Source organism: Mustela putorius, unplaced genomic scaffold (assembly GCF_011764305.1).
Source record: "Mustela putorius furo isolate JIRA1106 unplaced genomic scaffold, ASM1176430v1.1 tig00003859_pilon_pilon_pilon, whole genome shotgun sequence".
Lineage (NCBI taxonomy): Eukaryota > Metazoa > Chordata > Mammalia > Carnivora > Mustelidae > Mustela > Mustela putorius.
The window spans coordinates 13,489,777-13,511,971 of NW_025422011.1; the positions used below are offsets into that span (position 1 = coordinate 13,489,777).

The 22,195-nt window shown below is 33.7% G+C and overlaps 1 protein-coding gene across 2 annotated transcripts in view; it reads right to left on the bottom strand.

The window, feature by feature from the left end:
• The window catches only part of ELP4 (elongator acetyltransferase complex subunit 4), a 241,508-nt gene that overhangs the window by 136,767 nt on the left and 82,546 nt on the right, over positions 1-22,195 (bottom strand). For both annotated transcript variants that reach the window (XM_004755915.3, XM_004755916.3), the window contains exons 6-7: positions 15,115-15,199; positions 9,978-10,166 (exon numbers count right to left, since the gene is read on the bottom strand). In XM_004755915.3, the coding sequence (XP_004755972.1) occupies positions 9,978-10,166; positions 15,115-15,199 (274 nt within the window). The remainder of the gene's footprint in view (positions 1-9,977; positions 10,167-15,114; positions 15,200-22,195) is intronic.

Genomic DNA, 22,195 nt, shown 5'->3' on the forward strand with positions numbered 1-22,195 from the left:
CTTCAGGCATGCTTCCTGGTCTGTTTCAGGACAAAGCTATGAGAAGACTGTCAGAGTCTTTCATGAAAAGAGAAAGAAAGCTGCTCATCTACTGCTTTGATGGACTTGTACACCCTATTTTTTTTTGTCACCTGATCTCTGTTCAAATTTTCAATTTTGGAAGTCTTTTTAAATAAGAATAGGGAAGGTAAAGATTGCTGACCTATACTAAGTGCCTGCTATGTGTCAGTAGTGCATTAGCACATATCGTCGCTAATTCTCTGAACCTGGTCTTCTGCACCCCATTTTTATAGAGGAAGAAGCTGAGGCTGCCAAAGTTAAGACTTTACTAGAACCATCTGACTAATTTGAGTCTATCTGTCTGGAAAAGCCTTGTGCACGGTCTGCTTCTTAATTCTGCCGGTATTTTAGTACTTCCACGGAGTAAGCTGCCTAGCATGGTAGTTAAGAGTAGGGAATTAGAGGCCGCTGCTCTGGTCTAAATCCTACCCCTCTCTAGCTGTGTGACCTTGGGAAAGTCACTTCAAAAAGATTTTTTTTGGTCCCTTGTTTCCTTATCTGTAAAATGGAGACAATAATAGCACCAAACGTATGGGCTTATTTTGAGGATAAAATGAGTTAATATTTGAAAAGAGTTGAGGATTGCAACTGGCCCAGAGAAGTCAGTCAGTAAGATTTATTAAATAAACTCCCAGTTCCGTGGTTCTGTGTATTCATATGTCTTTGATTAGCATCATAAGTATACTGCTTCCAGTTCTTATTTCCTTTCTTTAACCTAAACATTGTGATTTTGCTTACAGTCTTTAAGAGTCATTTAGAGTTTTGTACCCTATTTACATCATGCTTGGTTTAAGCAAACTGTTAAATCTTATATTTTCTCCTAAGTACTTTGATATAAAAACAGGTATATGGTGAAATGTCATGCTCGAAGAGCAAAAGAACAATTTGTTTTTTTATTTATGTGATAGCCAGAAAAATTGCTGGGGGAAGAAACTATGGAAAATAGGAAAATTTTAGATGGATGAGTTTTTAAAAAAAGATATTCTTTATTTTGAGGAAAATGTCTTAATTCTTACTCACATTACTTAACCTTGACTCATCACCAAGCCTGACCCTACACTTTCCTATTTCCATTTCAAAATAGTCTTTTTCCTGGTATTGTAAAAAAAACATAAATTTAAACTATATCTCTTCCAGTTATATAAAGTTTTAAATGTATCTATAAAATACCAAAATGCAAATATTGCATAATGTTAGGCCATCCAGTCCACCTTCTCATCTCAATCATTATTTAATTGGTGATATATATAGGATGATTTGAGGTAATCTGATAGTATGACTGCTGTTTCCTTATGCAGGAAAATCTGAAACATTTTCTTTTCCTTGTTCTTGGATTGATCCCTTTGGAATAAAGAAAATTACCCATATACATGTGTTTATTTCATAATTTTTTTTTTGCAATTACACATAAAGGAATATGCTTCCATCTCTTTTCCTCCCTTGACTGCAATGAAACTTTTTACTTAATCTTTCACATGTACTAATTTGTCAAGGATTTTACAATAATAGTTTTCTCTTTAAAAATACTGAAAATAGCAATGTTAGCCTAGAACTCTTCTTCCAAATGGAAAGTTACTGCCATCAGAGTTAGTAATTCAAGATGGATAAAGATGTAATGTGACAGAGAGGAAAGAGTAAGTTATAAAAGATCTGAGTTTGATATTAGCTTTAAATATGTGATTAAATATGTGACTTTATCGAGTCACTTAATTTCAGTTTAATCATGTTTGCAATTGGCATCATGCCTATCCTGCAAAATTTTTGTTATGATTAGGGCTGCTAGCTGTGTAACCTAACAGTGAAGATGCTAGAGTTTGGAGTCAGGGAAAGACACGAGTTAGAACACTACTGGTCTTGCCACTTATTCACTACGTGACCTTGTAAAAATAAAGGTAAGGCTTGTGGTCAATATTCAAGGACATAATGCTTGTAGAGTGCTTGGCATGTGTTATGTACCTAATAGTTTCAGCAATAGCATAGTTATAGTAGTAGCAGTGGCAGTATTTTCACTGATATCTGAAAAAGTTTCTTCCAAGTTTACTTATCATCACAATCATGAAGCTCATTAAAGCTAACCAAACTAATATTAAAGTATTAACTTTATAATGACTTAACATCATTAACAACGCAAACAATGTAAGTATGTGTACAATGTCTAAGATGATTAGAGAAAGGAATTTCCCTATGATGTTTGTGTGATTATAAAACTCACAATGTTAGGTTCCTGCATATTCTATAAAAAGCCCTTAAAGGAAAAATAGATTATCCTCTTATGAAATTATAAATAAATTCTACTGGCCAAGGAGGCAAAAATTAATTTATTTATGCCAAACTCTTCAGTCATAAGAATTGAAATATGCTGGTATATCCTGTACAAAACTAAGGTAACTAAATGAAAGTTGTCCATTTGCAGAAAATATTGGGGTATGTTAGAAAAAAGATGCTACTAAAATCACATAATTTATAATAAAGATTCAAGAAGTTTCAACAATCAGATATTAGAAATAATTTCCTAAGTAAGAATCATTATTTCTTTAACATTTATTGAACATCTAGAAAAAGCTTAGTTGCTGTGCTAGGAACTTTTATGCTTTATTGTCTTTAATGATGTCTTTAATGTCTTTAATGATGTATTATTATCATAAACCTAAGCTGGCAATAAAAAAAATTATAAATATGTAGCCCTAACTTTCCAGAGACTACAAAGTATTAGATATATAAGATTATATGAAACCACATGTTTGTAGCAGACACTAAGTTCCTTGGTAAAGAGTCATACCTATAAAAAGAGAACTGCTGAATGTAAAGGTTTTGACATATAATTAGAATGTTAACTAATAACTAAAAAACTACTTGAGAATATGAATTAAAGTTGTGTAGAAAATTAAAATTGGAATATATTGATCTGTTAGATAAAACTACAAAACTTTTAGATGAAAACATAGGAAAAAACCTAGAGAGGGCAAAGATTTGTAAAATGGGAATAGCAGGGGAGAGAAACTGTTAGCCATTAAAAAAAATGATAAGTAAAACTTCATTAAGGTTAAAAACTTCAGCTCTTCCAAAGACACTGTTAATAGAAAAGGCCAAGTCATAGACTGGAAGAAAATTATTGCAAAGATATACTTAAAATATTTAAGGAATTTTACTATTCAATGAGGAGATAAATAACCCAAACCAATGGACAAAAGACAGACAAAAGGAGACAGGCAAATAGCCAACAAATATATGATAAGAATGTGAACATCATTAGTTACCAAGGAAATGCAAATTACCACAATGTCATACACTTCACGTGTACTACAATGGCTAAAATGTGAAAGGTCGAAAATAAAAAGGTTTGGAGGGATGTGAGTCCTAGAGAGATGAAAATACCCATGTATACAAGACTCATACATTAACATCCATAGCAGCTTTATTCACAATAGCATCCATCTGGAAGGAGCTCATGCCCATAGTAGGTGGAAGGATAAAGAAATTGTGATGTATTTTTACATTCAAAAACTAATCAGCAATAAAAGTAAACTCTGCCATGTATAACACTAAAGATGATGCTGATATTAACCAATATGATTGTTAGACATTGTATAATGAACTGTGTAAAATATTTGGAAGATCTGTGTAACTCAGTGAATCAGCACCTTCCAAATGACCAAGGAATGAAATGTTGATATCTTCAATGGGTAAAAGACGCATTCAAAGCACAAGATAAACCAATGCCTTTTAGTGTAACATAATATGAAAAACTTCATTGATACCGTCTTTGATTCCACATTGTAATCAATGTTTATAATACTATTATTTTGTGAGTTTCAGTGTATATTGAAGAGGAATATCCACAATTACGTTAAAAGTTATTTAAAGAGTTCTCCTTTTTCCAACAATGTATCTGTATGAAGTCAGATTTTCTTTTCATTTTTCAATCAAAATAATATATCACAATGGATTGAATAAGGAATCCAGTATTAGAACCTGCTGTTTTCTACTAAGGAAAAATGTAAAAACAACGTTATTCTTCTTGCTAAAATTTTTTGTTTTGTTTTGGAAAATCATTATTATTTATAATTGTTTAATCATTTTATTATTATTTTAACTGAATTCATAAAAATTTTAAAACTTCTGCTTCAGTTTCTAACATGGTAAGTATCAATAGATACAACCCAAATGAATAAAATTATTGAGATTGTCCATTGTTCTTAAGAGTGTAAAGAGGTTCTGACATAAAAAAGTTTGAGAATCACTGGACTAAAGTTCTGCTCTGGTATCCTCATAACTCTGCTATCAGATTTACCAACTATTTTGTAACTTATCCTTTTTTTTTTTTTTAAATCAGCAGCTTCACTGAAATAACAATTCACGCATTTAAAGTGTACAAGTCAGTGGTTTTTTTAGTATTCACAGTTATGTGCAACCGTCACTCAAGGCATTGTTTTTTTTTCAAAGATTTTATTTATTTATTTGACAGAGAGAGACACAGCGAGAGAGGGAACACAAGCAGAAGGAGTGGGAGAGAGAGAAGCAGGCTTCCCACCAAGCAGGGAGCCCAATGTGGGGCTCAATCCCAGAACCCTGGGATCATGACCTGGGCTAAAGGCAGACACTTAATGACTGAGCTACCCAGGCGCCCCACCCAAGGCAATTTTACCACATTTTCTTCACCTTAAAAAAAACCCCCAAACTTTCAATCTTTTTACAAATCACCCCTTCACATACTCAAGGTCTCTGTGTCCCTACATTCCAGGCTCTAGGTAACACTAATTTTTGGCTCTTTAGATTTCCTTATTCAGGACCTTCACATTAATGAAATCATATATATATGTTCTTTTGTGATGGCTTCTTTTATTTGGCATAATCTTATTTTAAGGTTCATCTATTATGCAGCAAATATTAGTACTTCATTCCTTTTTATGGCCAAATAATATTTCATTGTATGGATAAAGCACATTTGTTTATCCAGGTGTCAGTTAATGGAGATTCAGGCTGTTTCCATCTTTTGGTTCTAATGAATAATAGTGCTATAAAACATTCATGCACAAGTTTCTATACGGACACATGGTCTCGTTTCTCTTGGGGATATACTAATGAGTGGAATTGCTGGGCCATATGATAACTCTATGCTGAATCACTGAAAAGTGCAAGACTGTTTCCAAAGCAGCTGTACCCTTTTACATCCCCACCAGCAGAGTATGGGGGTTTCAATTTCTTCACCTTACCAACACTTACTGTTGTTACTTATTATTCTACCAATCCTAGAGAGTGTGAAATAGAATCTCATTGTAATTTTGATTTGTATTTTTGATGATTCATAATGTTGGGCATCTTTCATGTGCTAACTGGTCATTCATCTACCTTCTTTCAAAATTGTATATTCAAATTCCATTCCCATTTTTTATTGAATTGTCCTTTTAGTATTGAGTTGAAAGCATTCTTTATGTGTTAGAGATACAAATCTCTGATTCAGATATATGATTTGTAAATACTTTCATGTATCATAATGACTTCTTGATGGTGTTCTTTGAACATAAAAGTTTTTAATTTTGAGATGCATCACTGGCTCAACTGGTAGAGCCTGGGACTCATCTCAGGGCTGAGTTCAAGCCCCACACTGGGCATGGAAGCTACTTTAAAGAATAAAGTTTCTAAGTTCGATGAAGTCCCCTTTGTCTATTTTCTTTTTTCATTGTTTGTGCTTTTGGTGCCATATCCAAGAATTCTTTGCCAAATCTAAGGTTATTAAGATTTTTCCCTAAGTTTTTTCCTAAGAGTTTTATATTTTTGGCACTTACATTTAGGTCCTTGATTAATTTGAATTAATTTTTGTACCTGCTGTACTGTGTGTACTGTGTGTAACTTCACTGTTTGGCTCATGTGGCCATCTAGTTGTCCCATCCCATTCATTGAAAAAGATGATTCTTTTCTTGTTAAATGGTCTTGACACCCTTGTTGAAATCAGCTGACCATATGGATTTAGTTCTGAACTCTCAATTCTATTCTGTTGACTTATATACCTATTTTATGATAGCACTACACTGCCTTTTACCATTGTTTCTAGTAAATTTTGCAATTGAGAAATATGAGCCCTCTTACTTATTCCTTTTTAGGTTTATTTTGGTTATTCTAAGTCCTCTGAAATTGCATAGCCATTTTAGAATCAGCTTGCAAATTTCTCCAAAAAAATTCAGCTGGAATTCCGATAAGGACTGCATTGGATCTGTAGATGAGTTTAGAGACGATCATCATAATAATTTTGAACCTTCTGATCCATGAACCTGGGAAGTTTTCCATTCATTTAGATCATTAAAAATTTTTTTCAACTATGTTTTGTAGTTTTCAGAGTATAAGTTTTACATTATCCTTGCTAAATTATTCCTAAGTATTTTATTCCTTTTTGTACTATTATGAATGCAAATGTTTCCTTAACTTCATTTTCAGTTTGTAACACAAGTTCTTAATGTTTACCTCCCCATTAGAAGGTAAAGTCCCTGAAAGGAACCAGTATCTCATTCATTTTAAAACTTCCACTAATATAAAGTGGGCTATAGCATTACTAGTTACTCAAAAACAGTAAAGAATAAATGAATGAATAAAGTAGGAAAACACAGCTTCAATAGATAAATTTGTAAGAAATGCAGATTTTGGGTGCCTGGGTGGATCAGTGGGTTAAGCCTCTGCCTTAGGCTCAGGTCATGATCTCAGGGTCCTGGGCTCTCTGCTCAGTAGGGGGCCTGCTTCCCCTCTGCCTGCCTCTCTGCCTACTTGTGATCTCTCTCTCTTTCTGTCAAATAAATAAATAAAATCTTAAAAAAAAAGAAAAAGAAATGCAGATCTTTTCCCCCAATTTGTTGAGAGGGAAGTATTTGGATTTAAGAAATCTTGATGTAAAAGGCACCTGGCTGGCTCAGTTGGGACAACATCCAACTCTTGATATCAATTTGGGGTTGTGAATTTGAGCCCCATGTTGGGGGTAGTGTCTGTAATTATTAAAGAGGCTGCTAACTTGAAGAGAAAAAAGTTGCTATGGTAACCCTTAGAAAGCTCAAGAGCACAAGTCACTGACAACGTATTCAAGTATGGTATACTGTCAATTACACTTCTCTCTCCACTTGTGCTGGAAGGAATATGGTGCTACATCAGACTATCTTAAAATGTTTTAACAGTCACTTAAAATAGTGACTTTTTCTTAAAGGAAAATGTGAACCTTTTCCTGTATATTGAAGGAAAGCTCAAGGATTCACGTTTCACAAGCTTCATATAGTCCTTAAATAAAGACTCAGCTTTAACCCTCATATAGCATGTTTAGATACAACACCTTAAAATGGTATTTCTTTATCTCCTTAGAGAACTCCAAATTTCACTTATATCTCATATTTCTGTTAATGTAGTTAAATGTAGGGTTTGCAGAGAACCATGAAATCTCGCCAAGTACAGTCTTTGTTTCTGTGATTTGCTTGAACATGTCATTTCGGTTCAGACCTCAGTTGCAAAACAGGGATAATGCTTTACTTGTCCAAAGGCGGGAGCCTAGCACAGATGAGCTCCATGTCATTTCTAGCTCTAAGATAAAAAAAATAGGAGATTTACTAGCTTTGAACGAGTTCCAGAATAAAAATCTGTTACATATTCTAGTATGTGGTTCTGGAATCAATTTTCTGGGTTCAAAGCATGGTTTCTCAAGTACTGAACACTGACCTAGTTTCTTAATTTTTCTGTACCACAGTTTCCTTGTATGTAAAATGGAGATTATAAAAGTAGTTACATAAAATTTTATAAGAAGCATTAGATCCTGACTTTAGGTGTTTTATATTTGTTAACTGCTATCATTGTTATTACTATGACTTCCCAGAGAAGTAAAGGAAAACAAAACTCAAAACTATTCTGCTCTAAGTGTCATTTCAAATCATAGTGGTTTTTTTATAATTATTTTTTTATTATTAACATAGAATGTATCATTTGTTTCGGGGTACAGGTCTGTGATTCGTCAGTCTTATACAACACAAAGTGCACATCACAACCCATAAACTCCCCCAGTGTCCATCACCTGACCACCCATCCTCCGCCCCCCTCCCCTCACAGTGTTTCAGTATGTGAGTTAGAAAAAATGATTTCAGGGATTTTGCTTATTTTGACTTTCACATTCCATTCACTGTAGCCAATTTTTAAATTATTTTTAATATTGTACATTATAGAAATATTTACAAAATAATACCAAGAAAAAATATACGATATAATTCTAGTTTCTCTATTACCTGTACAATAAAAATAATGATGAAAATTGTCCCAAACTTGCCTCTTGAATACTCTTTAAAAAAAAAACTTTTTGAGGGGGGCACCTGGGTGCCTCAGTGGGTTGAATGTCCAACTGTTGATTTTGGCTCAGGTCATGGTCTCAGGGTCATGAGATTAAGCCCTGCATTAGACTCTATGCTGTGTGTGGAGCCTGCTTAGGATTCTCTCTCCCTCTTCCTCTGCGCCTCTACCCTCCACACCCCTCCCCCACTCTCTCTGTCAGGGAAAAAAAATGAAATAAAAAAAAGATAAAATAAAAGTTTTTTAAAGTTTTGTTAATTTAAGTAATCTCTACACCCAGTGTGGGGTTTGAACTCATGACCCTGGGAACAAAGAGTTGCATGCTCTTCTGACTGAGCCAGCCAGGTGCCCCAGCCTCTTGACATTCTTCTTTTTTTTTTTTTCCTTTTAAATTTTTATTTATTTATTTATTTGACAGACAGAGATCACAAGTAGGCAGAGAGGCAGTCAGAGAGAGGAGGAAGCAGGCTCCCTGCTGAGCAGAGAGCCTGATGTGGGGCTCGATCCCAGGACCCTGGGATCATGACCTGAGCCGAAGGCAGAGGCTTTAACCCACTGAGCCACCCAGCCACCCCTCTCTTGAACATTCTTAAGAAAAGGACTTTTTTGAGTCATTGAGGAAAATCTTGTAAAGATGCCTCTTTTTCTGTCTGGGGAGGACTGACCTCTTTTCCTGAAAGTGTAGCTTCAGAAGATTTATACACAGTAACAGCAAGGGAAGAAAGGGACTTGTCCTATTCAGATCAACTTTTTTTCTTCCCTTTTTTTCCTTCAAAATTTGGAATGTAGAAAAAGATATATACCATAAAATTTACCATTTTAAACATTTTTAAGTATACAGTTCAGTGAAATTAAATACATTCATCATGTTGTGTTACCATCACCACTAACAATTTCTAGACCAGTTTTCATTTTGCAAAATTGAAACTCTATACCTATTAAATAATAACTTGCCATGTCCTCTTCCCCTCCAGGTCCTGGCAACCACCATACTACCATCAGCTCTATGATTTTTTAATACCTTAAGTACCTCATGTAAATAGAATCACAGTATTTGTCTTTTTGCGACTGACTTATTTCACTTAGGATAATGTCCTCAAGATTCATCAGTGTTGCTGCATATGTCAGAATTTCCTTCCTTTTCAAGGTTGAATAATATTTCATTGCAATATAGGCCACATCTTGCTTATCCATTCATCTGTTAATGGATTTTCAGAATGCTTCCACACTTTAGCTATTATAAATAATGCTAAGAACACAGGTGTACAAATATTTCTTCAAGACATATGTTTAGATCAGCTTTATGATTAATGAAGATACCAATAAAAATCAGCCTCATGTCACAATAATATTACATGTTTACAAGAAATCAAAGAAAAAAATAACACTATTAATGATGGACTTACATATACTCACTGTATATTAAAACCACAAATACACAACAATTTAACAATCTAAAGTAAAAGACTTTTTTTGAGCATTTCTGAAATCTGTTTTACTTAACTGGCAAATGAAAATAACTTATCAGACTCAGACTCATAAAGGATGTATATATCACTCTTCCTTATGTCACACTAGTTAGGGAAAAGAACTTTGGGAAAGATTCATACCTGGATAAGATGTGTTGGCATTGTGATGATACAGGCTGAAAGAGAAGTTCGTAGAAGACCACGGAGAACATACAGGAACTTCGTAAGGCTGTGGCTGTTGTCACAGTTTTCTGTACAGCAAATGTCATCTCCCCACAAAGGTGAACCAAGATTCTGGATTCCTATTCTTAAAATGTTTTTCTGTTTTTTCTAAAGGAAAGTGGGAGAGAGGTAAACACATTAAGTTTTGCTAACCAGTAGGCTACCTCTTTCACTTCTCTTTGCCAGTTTTTAAATTTATAAAAGATTAGGGAGGTAAAGTCAGTAGAGGTGGTAAAATGTGTAATTAGTGTAAGGTAAGATAAAGGAAATCTTCACTATTACAAGACTGCAAAAACACAATTGACTTTTTTTCTTACTTTTGTAAAATTTGAAGAGTATCAAAAGCCTCAATCTTCTACATTTTAACAGTGACTACTCTAAGGATTGTTTGAGGCGTCTGAAAAAATACATAAAAAATCAGTTAGCAATAAAGAACATCTATACGAGAAGGCTTACAAACCTTTCTTAGTATTACAAAATTCTACAAGCCTTTCAATAAACTATAATTTGTTCAATATTTCTCATTTAAAATGCTACTGTGTGTCCAATGTCTGATACTTTGAAAGAAGTTTAAAAATGTGTGTTTTGGTTTTACACTCTCTCTATATAAGCCTTTACTTATTCTTCTTGAGGTTATTTTTACCAAATAATTTAAACTTAATGCTTTCCATAAAATTGAACAAGTGAACATCTAGAAGTCAAGACTACTGATATAGTGACTAATATTTCCTGGAAAAAAGAACATTTAAAAACCATTAAATAAAACCTAGGATGATTATCAATAAGTGTTTTCCAGAGATGTATTTCTAACAGACTTTACTGTATGTGTTATTCTAACTGAACAAATATTTTATAAATGCTTTCCTTAGCAATCCGGCAAAATTTCTGGGCAAAGGAGGAGACAATAGCAAAACCTGGTGCATGGAAGTAATTTAAAAATTATTATTACAATTCTCATTGGTAAAGTTAAGTTTTCTCTCTCAAAGCAGAAATTTGGAACATGTGCCACTTTTGAGTGTGGTTTCTGCTGAAGCCAGATCCTACAATATATCACATGTTATTGCTATAATAAAACTAATAAAATTTATTTAACTAATATAATTTATTAACCACCCTCTAGCTCCCTGATATTACAGATGAAAGTTGAATTTGTGTTATTTTTGAGAATTTATCAATAAAGGAAAGTAGGGAAAATGTTAGAAGAGGAAAAACAAAAAGGGACAATAATTAGTAAAATGGGTAAGACAGATATTCAGTGTCTAGACTGTGTAATTAAGAAGATGCAGTTCTAGGCAAGACCCATACACTACATAGGCATTCATTTTCTCATCTCTACAATAAAAAGGACAGAATAGAACATTGTTCTATGAGCCTATACAATTTTTCAAATCTATAAAGGGACACAATGGGTTGGATACAGTTATTAAAATGAGATTACAGAAAAAGGAATTTAGTTTAAGCACATTAAAAAAAACCTTCCTGACTGCAAGAACCTGGAACACAATGATACTATCAAAGTAGCCAGTCCAATTTTCTTTTCGGGTCATATTAAGTTTATGATAGGCAGTCACCTTAAGATATATGTTATGATCCTCGGCAGTCCATAAAAATTGTTTTCTTTTTTGGGGCGCCTGGGTGGCTCAGTGGGTTAAAGCCTCTGCCTTTGGCTCAGGTCATGATCTCAGGGTCCTGGGATCGAGCCCCGCATCAGGCTCTCTGCTCAGCAGGGAGCCTGCTTCTTCCCTCTCTCTCTGCCTGCCTCTCTGCCTACTTGTGATCTCTCTCTATCAAATAAATAAATAAAATATTTTAATTAAAAAAATTGTTTTCTTTTTTAATTTCTGCATTACTTGAATGAAATTAAATAATAATATTTTACCAGGGCTTGTGTTAGAAGTTTAAATAAGTTTTGGATGAATTCATGTAAAATATCTGTGAACTGACAGGTTATCCCTTACATTGTATTACTTCGGAACTCATAATTTAAGTAAAATGGCAAGATTACATTTTATTTTGTCATTCCTAAACTTGTTTTCTCATGTATCTTAATTAGATTCTCAACAGAAAGAGCAATCTGGAAAAAGGGAAAGAGAAACCTTTCCTCAAAATCTAGGTATTAGAACAAAATCTGAAGGCAGGAGAGCAACATTATATCGTTTTCCCTGACAACATTTCAGAAACTGAGGGTCAGCTGTATATTTTAACCCAGTCACTATTACCAACTATTGTATCAAAGAGCATCTGCTAAAACTTTATAACAAAAATGCTGTTAGGTGCAGAAGCAGGAGAACTATGGAGGTTTAGCAACTTTGACAGATACATTGATATATCTGAAAAATAATGAAAATATTAAGCCAAAGAATAAATAATGAGATATTTAAGTGGGGTAGGTACTCAGCACACCAGAGTATAATTGAGCATAATACTTCAACATAGGGAATACATTTATATTTTTTTTAAAAATGACAGTAATTGCAAAAAAAAAAAAAGGCTGAATTACAAATTTCCTGAGTCGTTTTTGTTATAATTCCTTTGCTATGACATATAATAATGGGGGCACATCGTAGGGCATAACATAATTTAAAAAATAAACTTTTGTGTTAAGCTGAACAATAAATACTTAAATTTATTCCTATGAGAACATGCAAAATATTTAATCTGGTATTCTAAGGAAAATCAATTTTCATTACTATCTCTTAGATATTTAGTTATATTCATAACTTAAATGAAATTATGGCAGCGATTTGTAAATGTCTCCATTCCAAATATCCTTACAGATGAGCTACATTACTTTACTTACTACCAAGGTAATCATGTAATAGTATATAATAGTCAGTTCCTAATAGCCTACTTCAAGTAAACTAAATTAGGTTATTTGAAAATATAAGTTTATTTGGAAATGTAGTGATAGAGGAAATAAGAAAAAAATTTCCTTTTAAAAAGAAGAATTTGGGGCACCTGGGTGGCTCAGTTGGTTAAGCGTCTGCCTTCAGCTCAGGTCATGATCCCAGGGTCCTGAGATTGAGCCCCACATCAGGCTCCCAGCTCAGCAGGGAGTAAAGGCTTCTCCTTCTCTGTCTGTCACTCCCCATGCTTGTGCTCTCTCTTTCGCTTTCCCGAATGAATAAATGAAAAAACTTTTTTTTTTTTTTAAAGGAGGATTTATTTCAGTCTCAGAACATTATTTTGACTCAGGAATAATAATTTTTGAAGTAGTGTTTCACAGATGCATTTTTGTGGCTTCTTGAACTCATCTAAAGTTTCTGAGACAGATGTATAGATAAGGTAATTTGGCAAATGATACATTCCATAATATAACAATATGGAAATTTATTAACATAAAAACAACATAAAATTTATGCTTTTGCATGTTATAAATTTTTTCACCATTCTTGGTATTCACCATATAAATATCTACATCCCTGTTTAATCTTTATGAAAGTCAATAGTTGTAGAACCTCTGGTTCAAAGAGACAAACCAGTTCAATTTGTTGTTTATCAACTTTCATGAAATAAAATACCATTTATTGAAAATTGTGTTGTTTTTCATACTCAGATAAATGACTAGGAAAATAAACATTTCATTCCATTCTAATAATAGCTTACTGATCAAGGGTTCTTTGGATGGATGTGTGCAGATGTGTGTACACATGTGTATATACATATATATGCAAGTATGTATATATCTTTTTGCTATTGGCTTTGCTTTTTTGCACTTTATAAAATTTCTTGCTCTTAGAAGATGTATCATCATTCTGCAAGAACACCAGCTCTGCACACTGTATCATAGGAACTGTTATGACATGCCTGTTTCCATAGCAACCACAGCCAGTGGAGAGAGGTGTCTGTCAGGGACCAATTTACCTCTCCAGACGGGCAATGCTACTAAAGGGATGACACAGTGCCCATAAATTTAGCTAGAACCAAAAATGGAGCAACAATGAGCAAAATAAAATTGTAATAAAAACTGAGCCCACAAAACTGTAACATACATGAAGAGTTATCTACAAATAAATGTGTATGCTTCACCAAACACATAAGTATTTTCAACTTGCTATTAAACTGATGATCAGCTATGGTGAGTGCTGTGAAATTTCTAGGCCTGATGATTGACAGAATTGTACCCCTGGGGCAAATAATACACTATATGTTAATAAAAATAATTTTTAAAAAACCTGATGATAAAAACAAATTTAAAAATTACCTTGCTGTGGAAAAAAAATTAAATATAGCAGTAAAGTTTATAGGAATACTTAAAATTTATGGATTAGGAGAAAATACAGTTGATAATGCAAAAACAAAAGACTTCTAGATTCCTTGCTTTCTTCAGTAAAAATAATGGTGCTCTGGAAATACTTCTGCTAAAATAATAATAATGAACTGAAAATCTTTGGCAGCTATAGCAATTAAAATCACTGAGAAAGATTTCTGAAAGACATGATATCTAGAAATAAAATTTCTCTCATTTTGTTTAAGTTAAACTAACTGGAACATCTTTAATAGTAGGAATTTGGAATCTTTAACAGAGGGAATTTAAAAACTTCCATTTTTAAAAATAGAGCTACAGAGAAATAATTAAGTTATAAAATATTTTAAAATAGCAAACAAAATCACTTTTTATTCAATCAGACAACTCAAAGCATGATGTTATAAGAAATAAAATCTTAACTAAGTTTTACTCATAAGGGAATTCAGTTAAGGACTAAATGACAAATATAAAAAATTTAGATAAGAAAGTACAAGTCCTGCAGATTTAGGAGTAATTTTAACATGTGGTTATTGATTAATTCCAGGTGCTACAAATATGTACTTCAGATAATTTACGTTGACAATGTATGTATACATCTTTTGTGCATACACTGAGAACTTAGCTAAAACTTTAAATACACATTAACAATCAAACTAAGGCTGCCTGTGCACTACTTATGGACATCTTCTGTGCTTGGAAACAGCTTGCTCTCTGTTGATTATTCTAAAACCTTCTGGGTTTACCTCTAAAGAGTTTAAAAGCAACATTAAACAAATGATTACAAAAGGTTTTGAAGGTACTCAATACCTGGGGATTGGATCCATCAAATCCTTCCTCATATATGACGTTCTGGATAAATTGAAGCAGCTTCCTGTAGCCACCAGTCAAAGAACTGTTGGTAAGAAGTGGTTCAAACACATAAATGGGCTAATTACAAGGGAAATTCAAAATCTAACCCAAAACATTAAGGAAATAATTAAAATTCATGAAATTACTTAAATATAATATAAAATGAACCAAAATAGTAAAAATAATTTAAAAATATACAGTCAATAGACCCTGGGAGTAAGTTAAAATGCCTTATGTTAACTGGCTCAGTGTTCTTGACATAATGGGAAGATAAAAATCTGTGGAGACTGAGATGGCTTAATTATGTCAAGCTTAGTTACCTCCAAGAAAATTAATGATTTAATGAAGCAACCTAAAAGATGAAGCCACTATAGCTTTTCAGGAGTAATCATAGATAATTACCACATAGTTAATGAAGTGCTATGCCAAGTACACCTGAATCAATATCTCGATCACCTAAGCTCATTTTCCAGGAAAGTCTTAATTTTCTTAGAACAAAATGCTAAAATAATAGTAATTAAAAATTTGATCTTTTAAGGCCTATGAAGACAAGCGAGTATAATTTCCACTTTGTTTTTAAAACAAAAATAATAAAGTAAATGTATGAATTCAAGAAGATAAATTATCTCTCACATGAATATTAGTAATAATGTTCGTATTTTAAAATATTTTACAAAAATGGGGAGACTGCCAGGCTCAGTTGGTACAGCATGAGACTTGTGATCTTGGGGTCATGAGTTCAAGCCTCACGTTAGGTGGAGAGCTTACTTAAAAATGTTTTTACAAATGTTATGAGACACCTCAAAAAAAAAAATTAGTAACTGTGAAGAACATCTGGTTTAACACTGACTGAATTTAATATTCTTGATAATGCACAACATGCGTGCTATGGCTGAACATTGTCATGATAATGGAGTTCTGGAGCGTAGCTGTTTTACAGACATTTAAGTGACAAGTGCTGTAAAAGCGGTGGGTGTCCTTAAACATACAGAAGTGTTTGCTTCGTGTGATCCTAAGTAAGGCAATCACATATGCAGAATCAGTGTCCTAAAGAAAAATGAAATATAATTTGAAGCACACATGCAACATTGAAGAACCTAACAAGTAGGGAAAGCAGCTGACTACTTAGTGTGCAAAATCAGTGGTAGGCTACTCGGCCTGTTGTCCTTTTCTGTAAATATTTTATTGAACAGCCAGAGCTAGCCCCAAAGCACCTAACAAAAACAAAATAGAAAACAAAGAGAAAGGAATACTGTTATGTGCAAAATAAATATGACTCCAATTGGAGGCTTTGCCAGTATGGTTATTTCACATATAGTTATTTCTCCATTTTCAATGAGAGAATGGATTATATGGACACATTTTTCCAGTTTAGTGAGTGAAGGAATGTGTCCATAAAAAATGATATTCCATAATGGTACTGATGTGACTCTTTCATAAGTATATGAATATATAAATATATATAAATACAAAAATACATATGAATAGATAAGTAACATATTTGTTCCGGCTAGCTCAACTTTCAGAAGACAGTGCTGCTGTTTGAAGGCAGCATGTTCAATTCCTATCCGGGCCAATTAGATGTGCACAAGGGGTAAATCTGCTCCAAGGCCCCAGATTATGAAGTGAATTTCAGGCAACCATTTGACAAATGTCAATATTGGTTAAAGGAGGGTGGATCAAGAATATAACCAGTTCATTCTAATCCACCAACAGCCAATCTACTTAAGACATTATTTCACATATAACAACGTTTCTTAAGCATTCTTCCTTCTTCCCCAAATTGTTCAATAATAAAATTTGCCTTAAGTGCTTGGTAGTAAATTTGCTGTCTGAGGTACATTTCTAGACAACACCTGCACAAATTAATTCTTAGTTTTTTGTTGCTACTACTCAACCAGAACAATCGGTTATTTCTTTTTTATTCTCCCAGTCTGTTAAAGTAACTATAGTAGAGCTAAGGCTCTCTTCAAAGGTGGTAGAGAGGTTTGTTATGGGAACAAAAATAAAGACATACAGTCAAAACACCTTCATCACTTTCTTTATTTAACACTGACATAAAAAAATTCAATCACCAGCAATGTTTAGAACTTTATAAATAATAAACCTCCCCAAACTAACTAGGACAATAAACACTTTGATAACAAAATTAAATGGGAAAAAATCAATATATTTAGGTATATAAATTGATAATATTCATTTATCATACACGGAATTACAGCATTTAAAACTGAACTAGTTTATATAGTATTGATATTAAACTATTACTAAGTATTGTTAATCTCTATGAGATACACCTCCCGCAAGCAATACATATAAAAATCTCTTTTTACTGAAAAAAAATCTTCTATTGTTATCTAAAATTTTTAAAAAATTAAACTCCTTTAATTTTGAGGCTGTTGTCTTTTTTTTGTAGCTGTTCAGCAGTATAGTAACTTATAAATCAGGGGGTGGCAGAAGAAACTCTAGTTACAAATATGACGCTGTCTTCCTTATTAATGTTTCCAAGCAATTAACAAAGGTTAGGTTATCAAAGTATTTAAAACATGTCCTAAAGCAGCACATTTCAAATCCTGTATACTATTTTACTTTGATTTTCTTAATTTTCAACAACTTTTATAGTAAAAAAAAAAAAAAAAGAAGAAGAATTTGTGATTCCACAATTTGTCTTTAAAACTACAACAGTACGAAGAATATAAAAACAATTATTAGAACTTTAATTTTTGCCTTTAAAATATCATTTAAAATTGTTTTTGGTCAAAAAAATTGTTCCATTTACTATCAGAAGATATTACCATATCTTCTGATAGTAAATTTCTTTATATTAATATTAAATACGGGTAAGAGTTGTCCAATGACATGAAATGTAAAGCTATACATATATTTTATTATTATTATTATTTTTTTTTAAGTAGGCTCCACAACCAACGTGAAAGCCAGTGCACGCTTGGACTCATGACCCTGAGATCAAGATTTGAGCTGAGATCAAGAGTCAGATGCTTAACTGACTGAACTACCCAGGCACCCCTAAATTTATATTCTGATGACCAAGTTCAACATTTTTAAAAAACTGACAGAAAGAAATGAGACTTTTGTACCTATCAGTATCTCCCCTACCCAATTTTAAGCAGGACGTCTGACAGACATATACAACAGTTAACTTCAATTTCTATTGACAAATGGCATTTTGGTTTTTTTGTGAAAAGTGATTTTGTCATCCTCATTAAGAAGGTTTTAAAAAACAAAGAGGTACCTGGGTGACTTAGTCCATTGGGCTTTGGACTCTTGATTATGGCACAGGTCATGATCTCAGGGGTCAAGAGATCCAACCCCATGTTGGGCTCCATGCCCAGTGCAGAGTCTGCTTGTCCCCCTCTCTTTGCTCCTCTCTACGCTCGTCCTCTTTCTCTCTCAAATAAATAAATAAATCTTAAAAAAAAAAAGATTTTAAAATTTGCTATAGTATATCTAGATGTAGATATAGATGCAGTATATCTAGAAAAGAAATCAAGCTTGAGTAACAAAAGATGAGATTTTATTTGTGAAAATATAAACTACAAAAGCAAAAATACATATATATGAAATAACTAGTTGATAAGGGAAATGTTTTCTTGTAAATAATAAACTCGGGTATTTTTTGTAACAAAATTACTTGATTTTATCTACTGGCAAACTGTCTAACACAGTAAATACTCAGGAAATGTTTTGCATCTCTGTCACATTTGATCATTACAACAGCCTCGTGAGGTAGTCATTAGCTCTATTTCATGGTAGGGAAAATTAAGACCCTTTTGGAGATTTAAGTGATTCGTTCAAAGCTGTACGACAATTAAGCGACAGGCACCTAAAAAGTTTTCTAAGCCTCAGAGTGAGATCCAGATTCAATGAAGTCTGTGGGTTCAAATACACTAATGTGGCTGTGATGAGGTTTGGACATGACTCCATTTAACACAAAGCATCCAGGTGTATAGTTTTAGGAAGAGATTTTTCTTTTAGTCCCACCGATGAAACCTTCACAATAGGCCTCACTTGTATTAACTTGGTACATGACATATAAAGACAATTCAAGATGGAAATAATGTAGGTTTACAGTATATAAACGATACCAGCATAACACAGTGGGAAGTACACTCAAGACCTGGGCTCCTGGTCTATCTGTATCAGCAACTAGAGCTAAACGTGATAATGAGGCAAAGTACTTAACTTTTCTGGTCTGGGGCTCAAAATTTTCTCAGGTGACAGAGTTGCACTAATAATCTCTCTTGTCCTTTCTGACTTAAAATTACATAGTTCAAGAATGATTTTTCTTTTTAAGACTGATTTCTCTCATTAAAATGATTAATTGCTGGGCTTTTGAAAATAAGAACTTCTGGTGCATTTTAATATTGATATTACTACTTGATAGAAATACTTAAGAAGAAAAACTGTTATCACACCCAATTAGGATTAATTTAAAGTGAAGATGAAGTATTTTTGATATTATTATGTAAATCATTGAGAAAGTATGATTTGTATTACCAAAATTCTATTTACACATATATTTCAAGTATGAATTTATGACAAATAGTGAGATATACTTGTAGGGGAGTAGGCACAATATTAAATGTCTCGACTAATTGTGTAAAATAGTTTGCCTAGCTAAAGTTATATTAGCATATAATTTGCATGTGACTATAAAGACTGTGAAGTCTATTCACAAGTAATTTTCAAGTTAAAAATTCCATTACTATTACCCTGAAGGCTGTCAAAAATTTTTCTTTTCTGACGCTTTTCACCTAATAACACTGAGTTTGATTCTCTTCACCATGAATACTCAACTAAGAGTAGAACATACAGAGACTAGGAATGCAAGGAGAGCAATGACCAGCACAGACCTAAGAGTCGCAGTTGGAAAATACTAAGAATGTGCATTCAGTGTCTGACGGAGATACTACTGAAAGAGGTCACGGACTTTCACGAAAAAGAATTCAGTTCTACATTACTCTGATTTCTTTTACGTACTGATGTAAAGAAGTTATTAGATTATGTCTCCTACTACCCATCATTGTTGTTGTCATCTAGCCAACACTGGGCCATTAACTCTCTTTCAAACATCCTGGCCTTTCAGTTTCTTGACCACCTCTCCTTCAATGATCTTATTTCCATCCTACTGTGGTGCTCCCTCTCACGATCATACCTTAGACCTTGCCATTATCAATAACTGTTATCCCTATGTGATCTCCATTCACACCCACAACTGCCACTTCCTATCTCCACCCAGAGCCCATAGGGAATCATTTGATTACACTGAGATCTCCAAACCATTGCCTACCACTTCACTCACGCCCTTTGATATTCTTTCAACTATTTAACCACCTTTATCCATGATCAATTCTTGTATCTCCTTCCTTGCTCTTCTCTTGCTTTATCTTACCTGCTCAGCAAAACTATTCTGGCTAAATTAAACTCTCTGTCCACTCCACATTTGCCTCAGTACAGCTAAAAGTGGTAGGAGAAATGGCCCCATCCCAGTGGACTGGTCTCAGCGTAAAATCATGACCTCAAATTTCAATAGGCCCTTAAGACTGCCTGGCAATCCCACTACACACAGTCTCACCCTTCTTGATGATTTTTCATACTGTCTCTTTATATACAAACCCTTAATATCCCTACCCATCTTTATTCTTAGCTTATAACCTTTCACTGAGAAAACAGAAACAACTAGCAGAGACATCTATCACTACATTTACCTATCAGCATCTTTACCAACATAAATACCCTCTCCTCCTAAATTACCATAGTTGAACTATTTATGAAACTTTTTTTTTTTCTTTTAAAGCAAGTTCTACATGGGGCTTCTAATGTGGGGCTTGAACTCATGACTGAGATCAAGAGTCAGATGCTCTACTAACTGAGCCAGCCAGGTGTCCCACAGGTGAACTATTTATTTATTTAAAGATTTTTTAATTTATTTGACAAAGAAATAGACAGCACAAGTAGGCAGAGCACAGGCACAGGGAGAGGGAGAAGCAGGCTCTCCAATGAGCAGGGAGCCCGATGTGGGGCTCGATCCCAGGACCCTGGGATCATGATCTGAGTCAAAGGCAGCCACTTAACTGACTGAGCCACCCAGGAGCCTCTAGGTGAACTATCTAAACACCTATACTAACCCAATATCTGTACTTGCTCCCAGACCTCATCCTATAGGATGTCACTCTAGCAATTCTTCCATTTCTCTCTCATATTAACTTTCCCTTTCTAATGGATGCATTCTAAAGTATATAAACATACTCTTACGTCTTCCTTTTTTTTTTTTTTAAATAAACACAAGTATATCTCTTCCTTTTAAGAAAATAAAAACATTTCCTATCTCATTTCCTCTGCCAACTACTACTCTATTTTTCTGCATCAGAACTCCTTGAATTTTCTAATATTTGGTGTCTCCAATTCCTTCCCTCACATTTTCATTTAAAACCATTCCACACCAACATCATTTCATTAAAACTGTTATTATGGTCACCAGTGACCTCCACTGGCTAAAATCAATGGATCCTTTAATTTTTGTTAAAAGAATTTTATTGAGATATAATTTATATACCATTCAATTCACCCACTGGAAGTGTACAAATTGTGGGCACCTGGGTGCCTGACTAGGTTGGGTGTCTGACTCTTGATTTCGACTTAGGTCATGATCTCAGGATTGTGGTTTGGGCCTGGCCTCGAGCTCTGTACTCAGCAGGGAGTCTGTTTCTCTCCCTTTCCACTTCTCCCATCATGTGTGTGCTAAAATATATAACTAAATCTTTTTTTTAAAAGTGTACAATTCAATGGCTTTAGTATATTCACAGAGTTAGGTTAACTATTACCACAATCAATTTTAGAATAGTTTTAATCCCTTCAGGAGGGAGTGCCATACTCATTAGTATCACCCTCCTGAACTTTTCCATGCCCCCAGCCTGAAAGAACCACTAATCTACTTTGTCTCTATATATTTCCTTATTATAGTCATTTCATGTAAGTGAAATCATATATAATTTGTCAGTTGTTATTGGTTTCTCTC